The 17,424-nt window shown below is 40.2% G+C and overlaps 1 protein-coding gene across 1 annotated transcript in view; it reads right to left on the bottom strand.

Annotated features, from left to right (window-relative positions):
- Positions 1-17,424, bottom strand: part of ARHGAP10 (Rho GTPase activating protein 10) — a 153,970-nt gene that overhangs the window by 28,897 nt on the left and 107,649 nt on the right. The window contains exon 19 of the mRNA XM_049815051.1: positions 12,470-12,620. Within this exon, the coding sequence (XP_049671008.1) occupies positions 12,470-12,620 (151 nt within the window). The remainder of the gene's footprint in view (positions 1-12,469; positions 12,621-17,424) is intronic.

Raw genomic sequence — 17,424 nt, 5'->3', positions numbered from 1 at the left:
AGTCCTCCATTCTGTAGCTAAAGGCTACATTTTTCCTCTAAAATCTGTAAATTTTTTTCTCAATACAGCAAAGCTTATTTTCTTTGAATGGGTGCAGCTTAGCACAGAACCACAACTCCTATCTAACTACCATTTTCATTATTTGCAATTCCTCCAAACTTTGTTCCATGTATAAATATATCATCAAGGATTTGTATTTACCTTTATAAATACTGTTCTACATTAGCATTCCTCCAGTTTCTTCAAACATCTTCAGCATGCTACAAAATGTTTTAAAAATTAACATTGCCAAGCCATACAACCCCATGACCAGAGAACTTTTTCAGGACAAGTTAGATGGTTTCATATTACTCAGAATATTCACCTTACAACAGGCCTACCGTTGGAGTTTTCTCCTTGATCCTGCTGATTATCAATCCCACATCGATTTTCATAGCTAAGTTCTTTTTAACAATTCTTCAAAACTTGTAACATATATTGACTGCTAGCTATTTCCTCTTTTTTTCCCCCACTGCCCTTTTCCTGTATTTTGCTTTGTGGAGCCAGTAAAGATCCTAAGCTGCTGGAGATTAAAAAGCCTTTAAAATTTTGACATGGTTTGTTTGTTGAAGCGTGTGTTAAGGACATTGCTGGAATTGAATCAGCTTTATGGCTTTCCTTTTACCTCAGAATTCAGGGGCTCCCTAATATTGGTAGCCTAATATTTTTACTGTTTCCCTCCTTTCACTCTCCTTTACCTCCAACATTGTTCTCCAGCAAGCAGCATTGTCAGGTTTCCCAGTTCTACGAAAAGGCTGACTGCCACATTGGACTGACAGGTGCTTTCGAAGAGTTGCTCCAGAAACTTCCTATTCTTCTTTTCTACCACTTGAATTCTAATGAGGTCTTACACTATAAAATAGGGAAGGTGTGATTTCTTTTAAAACTCATTTATATCATTCTTTGAGCATACAGTTCAGTGTTCTTGGTGCCTTCATTTTATCTCCCTAAAAATGTCAATCTCCCTCCCTTTTCTCTCCCATTATACTCTTATCCTTGGGTGCCAAAGAGTGCCAGAACAGATGAAGGACATGAGGGTTCTCAGTACAAAAGCAGTAAGTAAGTCTGTATGACATCTATAAATTTTTGTCAACATTCCAGGCATCAACTCTTCACCTTTTCTTTGTTATATTTGTGGGAAGCCTGCGAGTGCCTTCGGCCTTCAGCTTGGCCATCTCTCTAGAGGTGCCACCAACCTGCTTCTACGATTCATCTCCTCATCCTACACAAATAGGCATAAGATCCAATTTTACTCTCAACAGAGTTAAAACTGGTTTCACATTCTCACCAACTTTTGCATACTATTTAAATTTTTTGACTGCTCAGATCCTTTTAAACTGTCATCTAAATTATCTTCTTGTTTCACTGTTCTAATCACAACACTCATCCAAACCTTAGAGCTTTCACTGTGCCTCTGCAAAAGATACCCATGCTTTGCCTTTATGGCTGTTCATGTTTCAGACCAGCCCTATCTAGAAAATAAGATAGCTTAGGTTGATCCTAACCATTTACTGGTTGTGCCTAGCTGGTACTACTTACCATTCAGTTTCTAACCCAAATATCCTTCCTCATTCCCCCTCTCCCTTCCTCATGTCACCCCTTCCCACAACAAAAATTCCCCACAAGGTAAGAAAGTACCTATATAGACTAAGACTTAACTCATCTAGCAATTCCTTTTCCCTCTCGTCTGGATGAGCCTCAGATAGTAAAGGCTCTCAGGCCCTCCATACCAGAAATCTGAACTCAGCTTCTACCTAACTGAACATGACATGCCTCCCAGTTGCCTTTTTTTCCTCCTTTTTCCATCTGGCTAGTCTAAGAATATTTTTTGTTGGCATCCAAAGTTGAAAAAAAATTTAAATAGTTTGGCAGTGTCAATAATCAGATCTTTACTTTAGTCCAAGAATTCTAAATAAGAAAAAAACATTTGTAATAAAACCTACTAAAACCAAAGAGCTAACACTATCAGTTACTTGCTTGAGTAACAGAGTTTTCTTCCAACTTCAGCTTAAGTAAACTAAAAGAGTTACATACTTTACTATTAAAAGAAAGACTAATCTTTAACATCAACATTACAACCAATGTCTATAGTTCAAGGGTAGCCAGAGGATGAAAACAGTTCATGGAAGTGAATGTTTCTGGAGTAAATCAGGACTATATGATGGCTTCCATTGAGATACACAGAATGGGCAGAACAGAACTGTCATCTATGTTTTAAATGGTCATCAGATACACAAATAGTGGCAAAATAAGAGGATAAAAGGCATGTCTTATTCCACTCTGACAGTCACACAGGTCTAGTCATAGACAAGGGGTGATGAGGAGGATTACTGTGAAGAGTCAAGTCATCTGTTTTTGAGTAAATTAAGAAACTGTGTACTTTGTTCATCACACCACTGAAACTGATCAACAAAATTATTACTCGCCTCCAGACTACAGAAATAGTACTATTTAAACACTTAGGTTTCTAAACTAAGGTGAAATCACATAAAAGCAAGCTAATAATGATCTATTATTTGGTTAAAAATAATCATAGAGAACGCTAAAACTAAACAAGAGAGTTATTTCACTGTTCCCAAATAATGGGTACTTTGGAGGTCAGATTCATTTAAACACTCAGAAAAATAGCTTTGTATTACCGCATTTCATTATCAAAAAAGTATCCATTATCCTCATTGTGTAGCAAATCCTACACACTGCAGTACTGCCTTAGTATGCAGTTAGTTCTTACATAAATCTAGACATCATAGACTCATACACCCTAAAACCAAGAGCTTTCATGGAGCAAATGGACAGCAGACAGCCCACACATCCATCAGTTTCATGCTATCTTTCAAAACATACGCAGTAAGAATTAGATCTCTATGCCAGCTATTTTTTTCTCTCAGACAAAATAATTAACACAACTATTAGAGTTGACTACAGTTGTTTCCTAGATAAAGACCAACTGATATATTTTTCAAATGTGTGCATGTACAAGCGTGTTTATCGTAGGCACAAAGTAGCTCTCCTGTAGAAAGATTGTTTTTCCCAACTCCATAATGATTCAGATATGTCAGAAAAAGGAGGAAGTTGCACTAGACAGATTTTGCCTCAAGACTGGCTGATGCAACTCAAGATCTGAAGCCAGAAAGGTGATTGTCTGAGTTGGGGCTAGGAAAGGGAAAGAAATGTGCTCATCTGCAAGTCACTTAGGGGCAAGTGGAGTTTTGGGACCATGGCCCTGCCCTCCTCCTTTTTGGTACTTTATTTCTAAAATGCAAAGTTCAATTTTTAACAACCATCTTTCTAGACATACACTTAACCTGGAATAGAAAGCAATTATTTGAATAAATATCTCTCTCATTGCAGGTCCTCTCTCAAAATTCAAGAGAAATATTTCTTGGATTACTTCTTTATGTCAATAAAATCTCAGACACACACAGAATTATAGGTAAGCCTTTCAGTGAGCAAGCTAAAACTAAAGTGGGTAAAGAATTACAATTTATTCCTCAAGCTGTGGAAAAAACAGTTCAAGACAGAGTCATGGATACAAGGTTGGGGAGTTAATTTATATCACATAATTAAATTTTGAAACACAACAGAAATCAGATACAAGCATGCAGAGGGGTTCCTCTTTTCATTTGTGTATACTATGATAACAAGAGCAGTATCTAAACTCAAAGATTACTCATTTTTCACCAGAGCTTGCTTGGCAGGAAACCACACACAACCTCCAGCCTTACCAGGCTGGCCAGACGCCACACATTAATTTCATGGCTGAAAAATGCAGCGATGAACTGAAGCTACTTCGTGAAAACTCTGACAAATAGCAAGATAAACTGATTGTCCCACAGCTTTCATAGGTTTTTGGTAACACTGAGAGTTTGGGGTTTCCATAAATCTAGGCAACATTTGCCTATGGTCCAGGCCTGTAGTGAAACCTACCAACAGAACAGCTCTAGCCTAATCAGGGAGAATGATAACCATGAAAAACCAATGCAGATCAAAAAGGGGTACAATGCTATAATCAGGGCTTAAAGTTCCCTAATTCAGCAGCACTTCTTAAATTGCATAAAAAACTCCAAAGTCCATGAAAATATTCTTCCAGGTTTTCTTCTCTGCTGTGTTGGCAATTCAGCCACTGATCAGCTGGAAAATGTCTCTGTAAGGGTCCTTTCATCCCCCAAAAGGTAAGGTGGATAACAACTCTTTTCCTGAGCTGTCAAACAGAGATAATACTATGCTGTTGTCTCCTGTTCTCTGGCTGTTTAGCTTACTTCACTTCCAATTACTTCCCGTAACTTATTAAAAGGAAAAGTTTCTTAACCCATAATTCCACAACCCATGGTGGTACTTGGATAATGACAAAGACTAACTGCTCTCACATTGCGTATGTGATGGGTCTGTCATAAGAAAGCCACTCTGAAACATTTTCAATATTCTGCTGACACTTGGCTGTGCCTCCTTCCTCATTTTGTTCACCTCTCTCCTTCTGCCCTAACAGTGACCTCAACAGAGGGATGGATGAAGCAGCATGCCAATGGCTTATTAAAAAGCCTACTGAAAACTAGCTGAGCAGCCCTTAAGAAATTTTTATCAGCTGTTTTAACTGAACATCCAGGTGACACATTTGTGGAGGAACCTCCTAGTCTCCCAGCTAACAATTTAAAAGGCAGCAATTAGGAAGACAGATTTTGCTACCTCAATATAGTTAGGTTAACATTTTCTTCTATGCCTGGATTCTTCTACCACTATCCATACTGCTGACATTCTGGGGTTAGATGTCTGCAAGTGCATTTATTTTTTTTTAAAAAAAAAACAAAAAAAAAACCAAAAAAAAAAACCACATCTGGCAAGGGCTCAGGGTTGGACTCAGCTGCACTGTGGAAGGGAGGCTGTGGAGATGGATCAAGGTGGCTGTGCAGCACACAGGCAGCACCAAGCAGTGTTAAAGGCCAGGGAGACAGAAGTGAACACGCTCATTATCAGTGAATTTGCACCTGTTACAGAATGACAGAAAGCCACTTGTTCAGTGGGATAACCAAACTCGCCAGGCATCATGCATCTTCTTGCTTGCAGATTCCCACTAATATGGTCTCTGAGACTAATTCCCTCAGCCCCTGTCAAGTAGTCTTAGATGAGACTGCAATCCTAGCCAAGCTAGTCCCACCATTATTTCTCCATGATATATCCTAAGTACTCCTCCAATCTCCCTGTTGGTTCAGCAAGTTGCAAGTACAGCTGGGAAGGAAGGAAGCGATAGTAATGTAATTCACCTTGCACTAAGTGCAACTTTCAAAAGAAGAAAACAGAAAATAAAAGGGCAAAAGAAGAGCAAATAGGAAAAAGACTTCCAGAAGCTAATGGAAGAACAAGAATACATTTTTCTTCTGACCGAATGAAGAACACTGACAAGATTGGGAGCAAAACAGAAAGAATCATATTTTCTAACTTACATATAAGCCTTTCAGAAAGTTCACCACCTCCCCCTTCCAAGACCACCTCTCCTATCCTTGTCACCAGTGAAGGAAAATACTCCATGTGAGGAAGCATCTTGTTCAGTGAAATGGACACTCTCATCCATACAAAACTGACTGAAGAGCTGAACACCTTCAAGTCTTCTTTCTACTTACACTCTTGTGTGCTGGGTGAGAGCATTTACTTTCAACCAACAGAAGTTGGCCAGGGCACAGCTGGCATGTAGCAAAGATACGTCAGTGACTTCCATGCCTGGGATTAATGGCTTTTAGCATGCCAAATTGGCCTTCTTACAGTATTATGTGCCCTTGCATGTCTGTGTGCAGAAGGTAGAGAATTAAAGAGATGAAGGATTATTACAGGAGATCAGAGATTTTTAATAAAGCCTGGCCTCAAGGAAAGACTGACCCTTTCTCCTGAACTCCCCATTCCTCCTTTAAATCCAGATTTTAGTTTTAAGTCAATTCAAATTCCCTTTCCCTACACCTGACTCCTGTTGCATGCGTGTGTGTGCGCATGTGGATGTGTTTACTTTGAACATTTCTACAGCCTCTAGATTTCATATACTGAAAGCAGACAAGCACTGGTGATGATACAAAGGCAATTCTCACACCAACCATGGAGATTTGACACACATCATTTGAAGGGAGGTAAAAGTTTGGAGATGTTTACTACATTATGACAGTTAAATTTTATTTCAGGTAACTGTGCAGCAGGTAGGCTGTAGCAAATAGATTACTCACAGGTATAACAATGGCCAGACAATGTATATTGTGTACACAAAACATGGACCAAAATTATTCCATACCTCTAAGAAAGTAAGTACCTTCTATGGACCCAAGCAGAAGTTGATTATCTGTTAGAAACTGGGACCCTATACATATGCACTATTACCTAAGAAAAAGCTTCACCTTTACTGGCAGTAGCTCAAAAAGACTTTTACTTTGTATAGCACTCATCTTGCTCACACCCATCAGGTGGAAAAAGCTGTGATAGATTGCACAGAATTGCAGGAACTATTCTTGCAGCAAGGTGAAATACAAACTATCTTAAATTCTACATAGCAAACAGCAATCATCCTAATCTTCCCCTCACAACTAATCTTGGTACACCTATTTTGTAACAGCATAGCTGTGTGTTCTGCTCAGCTGTTAACAATAGCTTTGTAAGCAAATGTTGCAAGCCCTTATGGCTTTTTGATATGCCTATGTAGCTGCTTTTCTTTCCATTTCCCCTACTATGTGCCAGGTTACAGAAACACTTCCAAGCAGCAGATTCAGAAATAGAAAAAGTTCAAGGCCAGGTTTCACACCTGCAACCTTGCAGCTCTGGGCTGTTCTAACCCTGAAGACCAGTCTCCTTATTATAAATCCAAGGCTTCCTCTAACATCCAGGTTTTATGTTCAGTAATTCCAAATGAAGTTTATCGGTTTTTTACTTATTTGTTTGGGGCAGGAAGGGATGGGAGGAGGAGGGAGAGGGAATACTGCATGGAAGCTATGTAACCATTACATGTATCACATTTTACTTTGATAAAGTAACTTAATTGAATGCCAGAGTAGTTGATGCAAATGAATTTATCATCCAGTTTAAGACACTGTCTCACTCTGATTCCCACAAAAAAAAAAAAAAAAAAAAAAAAAAAAGAGCTACTCCTATTCAACACTAACATACCATTCATACTTTGGCTTCTCTAAATACTTCAGAGGGTAATACAAGTTAGCACGAAGTTTTAAAGGGTTAAGTAGCAGTTCTAATTTTTATTTCTCTTAGAATTCTAAAAACATAATATTGAGTTTACAGGAGTATCAGAAAGCTGTTGCAAACATCCTATATGCCTCCTGACTTCCAGAGTGGGGGCATAGGAGACAAACACCTTAAAAACAAAAAATAGAAGCCCCCCATATGATGCTAGTGTGCTATGTCCATGTATGTGACAATGAGAAATTTTGACACCTAGGGGGTATCAAATAGAATAAGGCATCAGCAAGCACTGTGGCTTAAGTAGTGTATTTTGGTTTGTTTAGGAAACAAGTTGTTCTGTAGTTCGACAAATTGCCACGCAAGACACATTTCTCGACTCCAGGTGTGATTTATGCAACTCATGCTGACTCTCTGTTCATTTTGGATGGACTGCATTATACTGCCTACCTTATACAGGACTTTTCTTACTATGTTGCTCTAGTAGCCCTGCAAAATGTTCTAATAATCTCTAAGTCTCTGGCACAGAAAAAGATTAAACAAAACAAAAAAATGTTTAATTTGCTACAAGACAAGAAAGTATATAAAATTAAAATAAAATTGGGAGGGAACAAAACTCGAACTCCGCATTGCCCTCTAGACGAAATATAAACAGATATATTGATATATACTGACTATCTAAATGGAAAATTAAGACCCAATGATATATTTAGAAGAACAGGATAAACAACTCCCTGTTCTAGCTAACAGTCTTTCTCTCTCTGCATAGAGAGACAGAGAGAGAATGCAAAGTCGTTTGTACATAGCTGAGACCGTAAGCCACTGCAGTTTCTGCATTGCTACTTAATTCACTCTCAAATTCATTCAGATGGAGGGTGCGGGGGAGGAAGCAGGGGGGGAGAAAAGCTATTTCCAGAAAAAGAAAAAAAAGAAAAAAAAAACCACCAAACCCCATGTCTTCATTTTAGAAGGCAAGAAAACTCTGGAAATGATCCTAATGTAAATCTCAGACAAATCTGCATTTTGCTGAAATGAGAACTTCGGGTTTAGGCCACGTATGAAAGTAGCTCAGAGTTCCCCATTAAGTCTAGCTCTACTTGAGACACTGAGATGTCAAACAACTTCAGAGTGAAAATATAGAAACTGGCTTGCCACAGAGGAAAGAAGTTGAAAGAAAAAAACAGACAGTATCATCTGTGACTTAAGTTTGTCTTTCAGGAAATGAAGATCCTTACAGTAGTAAATATAATACTTGAATTGTTTGCAAATAGGTTTAATCATCCAATTGCCACGTACAAGGAAAATCTATGCGCTATCAGAACTCAGTACAGCTAATCACTAGAAGGCAAAATAAAGATATTTATCAAACATAGTGTGTGTTCTTCAGCTATTATATCTATCAATATTTATGTCACTTACAGCCCTTTCTGGGTGGTTGCTGAATACATACTGTGCGCAGTCAAGAAGCTTCCCAACTGCAAACGTGTTTTTAAAAAGAAAATCTGGCCCAAACCCTGCATTTCCAATTCAAGCAGTGGATTCAGAAGCCTGTTAACTCCCTGGAGCAGCTGATAGTTAAAGACTTGTTTCCGCTTTTCTAACAATTTCCTGGTTTGCATAACAATCCGAAAAGAAACACACTCAAGAAGTTTTCCAGCACAGAGAGTTTTTGTCTCCAACACACTTCTAGTTTCAAGGCATAGGAAATATTTATATATAATTACAACAACTTTAGAGATATATTTGTCTACAAATATATTTACATATAAATATGTATCAGCTATGTGGTTTAAAACAAGATTATGATAATTTTGCCATATCCAGGAAATACAAAACACTGGCTTATGCCTGGTGCTTAACTCATGCCATTGTGAATAAAGAGGGGGGAGGGAAGGGGTTTAATGTTTAATTTCCTGTTAAAAACACACACAGGATAAAATCTTCCAAAGAGCAGTTATAAAACATGCATTTGTTAGCCAAGAAACTAGGTAAATATGGAACGAAGCCCAGGCTCACTTTTATTCCTCCCCCCCACCCCCAAAGAACAAAGTAACTGGATGCCACAGCGCATATTTGGAGGCACTGAGTTCTAGTCAGCAACTAGATAATTAACCAGCCTGGCTGATTTACGCACCCTGTATCCATTGGGGTAGTTCCTCACATAATGCAATGGCACAGTTGAGCTCAAGGTACTGTATTGCCATGTATACTGCACATATGCCAACCAACCACTGTACCAACTACTGACTACCTTACTGACACAACTATCTGGCTAAACACAAATAAATTAAGCATTAGCATGCAGTCGGGACCTACCAACAGCCAGTTTCTAGCAACAACAGATTGAGAATACCGCTAGCTGGAGACACTGCAGAAGATATTTTTTAGAAGTAACAAGGGGAAATATTATTTTTAGATTGCACTGAAAGTCAGTGACATCCATCCTGGAACTGTGACTTCACCTGCAGCAATTCAACCTTCATCACAGTTCTACCAGGCGTAATGACCGTATTGGGTTTGTGTGGCAAGGTTTTGGTAGCTGGGGGGCTACAAGGGTGGCTTCTGTGAGAAGCTGCTAGAAGCTTCCCCTATGTCCCATGGAGCCAAGGCCAGCTGGCTCCAAGACGGACCTGCTGCTGGCCAAGACTGAGCTCATCAGCAACGGTGGTAGTGTCTCTGGGATAACAGATTTAGGAAGGAAAAAAAAGTTGCTGGGACAGACAGAAACTGCAGCCGGAGAGAGGAGTGAGAACATGTGAGAGAAACAGCCCTGCAGACCCACAGGTCAGTGAAGAAGGAGGGGGAGGAGATGCTCCAGGCGATGGAGCAGAGATTCCCCTGCAGCCCGTGGGGAAGTCCATGGTGAGGCAGGCTGTCCCCCTGCAGCCCAGGGAGGTCCACGGTGGAGCAGATCTCCACCTGCAGCCTGTGGAGGACCCCATGCCAGAGCAGGTGGATGCCCAAAGGAGGCTGTGACCGCGTGGGAAGCCCACGCTGGAGCAGGCTCCTGGCAGGACCTGGGGAACTGTGGAAAGAAGAACCCACACTGGAGCAGGTTTTCTGGCAGGACTTGTGACCCCACGGGGGACCCACGCTGGAGCAGTGTGCTCCTGAAGGACTGCAGCCCATGGAAGGGACCCACGCTGGAGCAGTTCGTGAAGAACTGCAGCCCATGGGAAGGACCCGTGTTGGAGAAGTTCGTGAAGGACTGTCTCCTGTGGGAGGGACCCCATGCTGGAGCAGGAGAAGAGTGAGGAGTCCTCTCCCTGAGAAGGAAGGAGCAGCAGAGACAACGTGCGATGAACTGGCTGCAACTCCCATTCCCCATCCCCCTGCGCCACTGGCGGGGAGGAGGTAGAGAATTCAGGAATGAAGTTGAGCCCAGGAATAAGGGAGGGGTGGGGGGAAGGTGTTTTAAGATTTAGTTGTGTTTCTCATTGCCCTACTCTGGTTTGATTGGTAATAATTTAAATTAATTTTCCCCAAGTAGAGCCTGTTTTGCCTGTGACAGTGGTTGAGCGACCTCTCCCTGTCCTTACCTCAACCCACGAGCCTTTTATTATGTTTTCTCTCCCCTGTCCATTTGAGGGAGGGGGAGTGACAGAGCGGCTGCGTGGTGCTTAGCTGCTGGCTGGGGTTAAACCACAACAATGACATATTAGGTTATTCTACAACTCACCACACTAGAACTCCCAGACAAGTACCAAATTTCTGTATGATATATATCAATTACAGCCTCTAACAATCCCAGTTTTTCTCTTTGTCGAGATGCCCTAATTAGACAACAATACGGACTGTATTTAGGAGAAATTAAATGTTTATAAGTTTACAACAGTACCACTGTATTTTTGGATCTTACAATAAAAATAATCCACTAAATACTTTGTTTACTGTGTTAGGGTCAAGGTCAGGTCCTCAGTGCACACCTTTCAGCTTGGAATTGGAGAAGTTGTGGTACTTCTTGTGACCTGCTGGGATCCACACTCAAGATTAGATGTAAACAACTCTGTGAGTGGCTTCACAACTCTATGAGTGGCTTCAATTTTGTTTTATTTTTCAGATGAGGATCATTTATTATTGCAGATATAGCTCAACAGCTTTCTTAGCTTTTGGTAGCATATTATTCAAATTAACACAGCTTAAGCTTTTTAAATAGATGCACCTTAAACACCTTCTAGTCGAGTCATTTAGTTTCATATTTGATGCAAGAAAGGAAAGGCGAAAAGATTATACATCTCTCTGGTGAATTAAATCTGATAGCAGGCATGCTGAATTTCTTGCAGACTCTTCGTAAAACAGGCTTTGAGACAATAAACAGCCCTGAGTTTATTTCTAAAACCTGCAGTTAACAGCTGTTGTAGGTATTTGTGCTTTTTCCTTAAGAAATCAACCACTGTTCACCACTGATTTAATGACAGTTCATCGGTGAATCTCATACTACTTCATGAGTTCAAAATCTTCCTGTTTATTTTCACTTGCTGATAACTGGACTTTGTGCCCTGATCCCATGATTCTTCATGTGAAAAGACAATTGACTAACAACATTAGGAGGGAAAAAGGGAGTAGGGTGGAGAAAATCTGTAACACAAAATGAGCCCTGACTTGCCTTCTCAGTACTGTACGTACCTCCAAGCAATGAAATTTCAGGAAAATGATTATGTTTCTGGCCAACAGTCAGAATATATAAGATGCTATACACCCTTTCCCTCACTGTATGTTGCTACGGCAGACTCCATGCAAAAGCAAGATTATAATTTTTCTTTGCTTCTCAACAGTAAGGCAAGTTTAGAAGTATTTACTGCTAGTTACATGAAGGTATTAAAGATTCAAGTGAAGTAGTAGTATTCTCTAGTGCAGTGCTGACCTGAGCCTTTAATCCAGATGAATTTAACTGTAGAGTGCATTAGCTCTTCTCATAAAAGATTTGCTTTAATTTTAGTTCTCTCTCCATTTATCTTATGGCTGTGTAATCTTCAGTAGAGGTCAAAGAGATTTCCCCAAAGAAACAGGAGCTGCTTCTTTTTTAGAGGGGAAAAAGCATATTTAAGACACTTCATCATACTTTTAAACATATGTCACAGGACAGTGCTCTCTATGCTCTCCTTTCGCTGTAGCTCTCCTTGCTTCTTTACATGTTCCAAAACAATTAAACAAGCATGCATGTGCATGCACACACATATACAAATGAAACATGACATGAAAACACCTACTGAAGATAGGATACACAGCCCATCTGCTGCAAAGACTGAAATTACTACTAACGTCTTACCATCATCCAGCTCAAGACAAAGATTGTAAACAGCCAGAGGCCTCTTAATACGTTGTCCTTGTCTTCTTGACTGCCTTGGTGGGGCATTTGGAGGAGATACTGACATTGAGATTGGCTCAGGGAAAGTGGCATCAGGCAGGGTTTTGAAAATCTGCAATCAAGAACACAAAGGGTGTTAATTATTTATCATGAAGAGCAACCTGTGTAATGCAACTGTAAACCATTATCAAACAACATTTGTTTTGGATTTCATTCAAAGCAGGCAGGAGCCAAAAATCCATTCCTTCAAGTTTGGGAGTATGCCGTGGGTTTTTAATGAGTGCTTTTAAAATAAATAAATAAATAAATATAATATAATATGAAAATAAGCAGGAGCACTGTCTACACATTAACCGAGCTGCAAATCAGTTAATCCAAAGACAAAATATTTGCAGCCACGCTTGCCAGCTAGGATGGAGGAGAAGGGGAAAAAGGGGGAAACTAACTTTATGAACCAGTAACCAAAAAGCTTTATAGCTTTAGCTAGGACCTATAATTTTGCCAGAACACCATTTTAAATCAGACATTTTTAAAAAACAAACATACTTTTGAAGAGAGCAAGGGGAAAATTTTGAGGGGAGGGATTTTTAGTGAAAAATACCATAGTAACATACCAGAGAATTTTTTCAGTTAACTATTACATATGGAGTCACATTTATATTAAATTATGATATTCACAAAGACGCATATAAAAAGGATTGCATTTCTTGTCATCATTTTATCTTTTGAGTCATGACCATTAGCATATTGTCACTTCATACAAAATACCATGTCATTTCTCTCTGGATTAACCAGCAACGCAGATTTGCTCAACCTCACAGCATTTCTACTTTAACTGTCACATAGAGGGTGCAGTCTAATGATGCTGATTTACTTCTAGAAAATTATCAGTATGCTGATGTACAATTTAACAGCAGCCTTTTACAAGTGATCATGGCAGATTCACATGAACAAATTAGTTTACTATGTATTTCATCAAAGACAAACCAGCAGATAAAGAAAAACACAAATAGCAGCTGTACAAGAAAAGCCCTGTGTCTGTACAGCACCTTACAGCAATGCAACATGGTAATATAACAAGATATAATGAAACAGTATATGGTGTTCTTTTACTCTGCAACTTTACATTGCCATTATCTGTATAGGAAATATTATAAAGAGAAGACGGACATGAATCTTCAAAGAGAAGCATTTTATGAAGCAGAAATTCATGCAGAAAGTATAAAGAGACACCACAGATAACACATTTTTGCATTATTACAGTCCATGTCAGGTGCAGCATGAAGCTAAAAGCCAGCCAGGCTACTCTACAGGTGAGAAAAATACCGTAAGCGTCCTGTGGTACAGCACTCAAGACGTCATGTTAAAAGTATAAGAAATGCTACGTGCCATCACATCCTGGCCTGTTAACCCTGAATATTAACATGTGCAGAAATAAGATGACCCAAGAACCCACATATATATTGGCTTACAGCCACTTAATCATCACTCTCGTACTGGCAGGTAGAAGACTCAGCTGGTACAAAATAATCAGAAACACCATTTTCCATGAAAACTGTGGAAGAATGATCATATTGCCAAAACTGGGCAGCAGTGGGCCAGAAGCCTATATATAGTGTGCAAAGGAAAGCTCCCCTGGAGTTTATTCCCAATAAGTGAATGTTACTGTGGGGGAGGTAAAATGATGCAATTTGAACTTCCCCATACCAGTCTTAAGAAAACTGGTTCCCACTCCTTCACATGCCTATGAACAAGGGATTACGAGAGCGTGCCAAAATAGTGCAAGGAACTCTCTAAAAACAAAATGTTTATAAAGAAGAAAGGAAACAGTCCAACCTGGTTCTCCCCAGTACAGACACAGCAGCACTCTCAGACAGTGACAAAGCTCTAATTGTGCTCAGAGTGCTAAAGCCAACTCTTAAAACATGATGCAACATATAATAATGAAATCTAATGTGCACCACCTACATGGCACTTGGCTAACAGTACCACACTGCCCCCTTATGTGTAAATACAAGGCTAGATTGAGCAGTTTTAGAGATAAATATTTGCTTCTGAAAAATTCAAAAGTACCAAAACTTTAAATGCCATCTTTTCCGTGGACTAAGTGGTACATTTGGGCTCTCTGATAAATAACTCTCTGCCAAGAGGTTTCAGCATGTTGTTTACTATGTCACATTCCGCAGCTGTGTTTATTTGTACAGCCTTATCCACGCATCTCCGCTGAAATTAATGATGACGAGAAGAAGTATTCCCCAGGAGTACTTCATGAGAGATGAGCTTTCTTGTATGCATTTAGGTGACTTGCACAGGTTGCAGTAAAGCTCTTAGGTGTTTTTTCCTCATCTCTCACAAATACTTCAATATACTCTTCTAAAAGTATTAGCATGAGAAACTAAGAGAGTCACAAAAGCAAAACACATCACGAAAGCCATAAAAGCGATCTTTACTCAATGGTACTCAGTGCCAGACAGGCAACAGGATAATGAACCGGAGACAGGTATGAATCCAAGTAGATTTCTAATTGCAAGTAGCTATGTGATGTGAAAAAAAGGTTGGTGGTTTGCTCTGTTTTTGGGGAAAACCCCCTTTACCATAAACACGAGAAATAAGAAAGCAGCGAAGTCACACTTCAAAGAGCGGCAGCCCAGCACACGCTACCTAACTTCATAGCAATACTGGTGGCAGGTAGTCACGAGCTACCCAGAATCGTTCTCTCCTCTAATAAAACAAAAGTTAGGGGTACTGAGTCCTCTCTTTCACTGTCAGGATAAGCATATCACCTCTACTTTTAATTTTTTTAGTGGCAGAGCTGTGCACGAACGTTTCCCAACAGCGCTGCTCAGTGCAACCCAGTGCTACCCAGTCACAGCACTGGGCTGATGGCAGGCAGTCAAGTTTAAGTTTCCTTCTGCAGACAAGACACTCAGGCAGGCATCAGGCCCATCCCCTATTTTACCTCATTCTGCTCTCGACCTCTTGTTACAACAGATTGGTAGGGAAGCTGCATTTCTGGGATAAGGTCAGCAAGCAGTATTATATTGCATTCTAGGGAGAAGAGAGCTCCTGGGTAGCACGAGGCCATCTGTTCTCCACACTCACTGGGACCAGGGCAAGGGTCCACACAAACTCCATCCTCTCACTCCTACGTTCCTCTGATGCAATGTACAAGCTGTAGCACTTTTTAACCTGTGCTCACATTCAGTATCTGTCTCCACAGAGAAGAAAGGGATTCCTGAAAGTATTTAGATATGAACTAGACAAAATACAACCTCTTGACTATCTGCAGAGCAAATTTACCCAGGCAGAGCAAATTGAGACTACTGGTCATATTCAGCAATGAAATCATCAAGTATCACGAGTTGCCCTGCAGGATTCTGACACACACAAAAGCAAACAAACAAACAAAAAAAACCAACCCCAGAAAACCACACACACAACCACCACTAGAAAGAGCACCAGGATTTTTTTTTTTTTTTATATAAAAGAAACGGGAAACATCTTGCCCTCATGTGTTGCGTGAAAAAGTATATTTGGGGTCATTTTTGTTCTTTCAAGCAGCTCATATTTGTCTTCATCCCTATTTTGGTATTTTCTTTTTGTCTTTTCATTAGGAAAATAAAATCCAGTACAGCCCATCCATAACTAGACCTGCTTTTTCAGCAGCAGAAATCTCTTTCTGTTGCCGGCCAAAGCTACAGCTCATACCACAGTTTTGCAAAGGTGAGCATCTGAAAAGCAAACAGGTCAACCTCTGCCCTAAGAAGTGCACATACAGCATTCAGCTTCTCTTTCTTGCTTTATTTCCACTTAAATAGACAAGTACTTTTCATCATGCCTTAATGGATATTTGTCTGCTGCGCTGTCAGAAGCATTGTAACGTCTGCCTGAGAATGGGGGGATGGAGGCATGCTTTATTTCAGTTGTGGGGAGAAAAGTTTTTTGGTTTTGTCGTGGTTTAACCCCAGCCAGCAACTAAGTACCACACAGCTGCTCACTGACTTCCCCTCCCCTCAGTGGGATGGGGGAGAGAATCGGCAAAGAAAAGTAAAACTCGTGGGTTGAGATAAGAACAGTTTTATAGAACAGAAAAGAAGAAACTGATAATGATAACACTAATAAAATGGCAACAGTAATAATAAAAGGATTGGAATATACAAGTGATGCAGAATGCAATTGCTCACCACCCCACGAATCGACGCCCAGTTAGTTCCTGAGCGGCGATACCCCCACCCCCACTCCCCCCAGTTTCTATATTAGATGTGACATCCCATGGTGTGGAATACCCCGTTGGCCAGTTTGGGTCAGCTGCCCTGGCTGTGTCCCCTCCCAGCTTCTTGTGCCCCTCCAGCCTTCTTGCTGGCTGGGCACGAGAAGCTGAAAAATCCTTGACTTTAGACTAAACATTACTTAGCAACAACTGAAAGCATCAGTGTTATCAACATTCTTCTCATACCTAACTCAAAACACAGCACTATACCAGCTACTGGGAATAAAATTAATTCTATCCCAGCTGAAACCAGGACTGGTTTTAGTTTTATTCAAATTTGCTTCTAGCCTTATCAATTATTTAAATACCATTGAACTATAAATGTTTCACAGCTAATAAAAGATGTCTGCTGTGAGTGACCTGTTGTCAGAAGCACACTGCATACGCACCGAAGACAGAATTCAAAATCATACGCACACAATGTGAGCACCTGAAATGGTACTATTGTGTTTTGACTGACTTGCACAACAGCACCAGACCACACCTAAGTGTCAGAGTATCTTCTTGCACTGTGAACTGTTGTCATCACGTGCATAGCAAGGGAACCACACATATCCAATTGAATGGAAACCCTCCCATGGAAGAATAAGATTAAGCACGCTATTTAACAGAAGATCTCTTTGCTACTCCAAAAAAAGCCTCCCTT

This window comes from Accipiter gentilis, chromosome 12 (assembly GCF_929443795.1).
Source record: "Accipiter gentilis chromosome 12, bAccGen1.1, whole genome shotgun sequence".
In the NCBI taxonomy this organism is placed as follows: domain Eukaryota; kingdom Metazoa; phylum Chordata; class Aves; order Accipitriformes; family Accipitridae; genus Astur; species Astur gentilis.
This window is presented reverse-complemented; position numbering and strand designations above follow the sequence as displayed.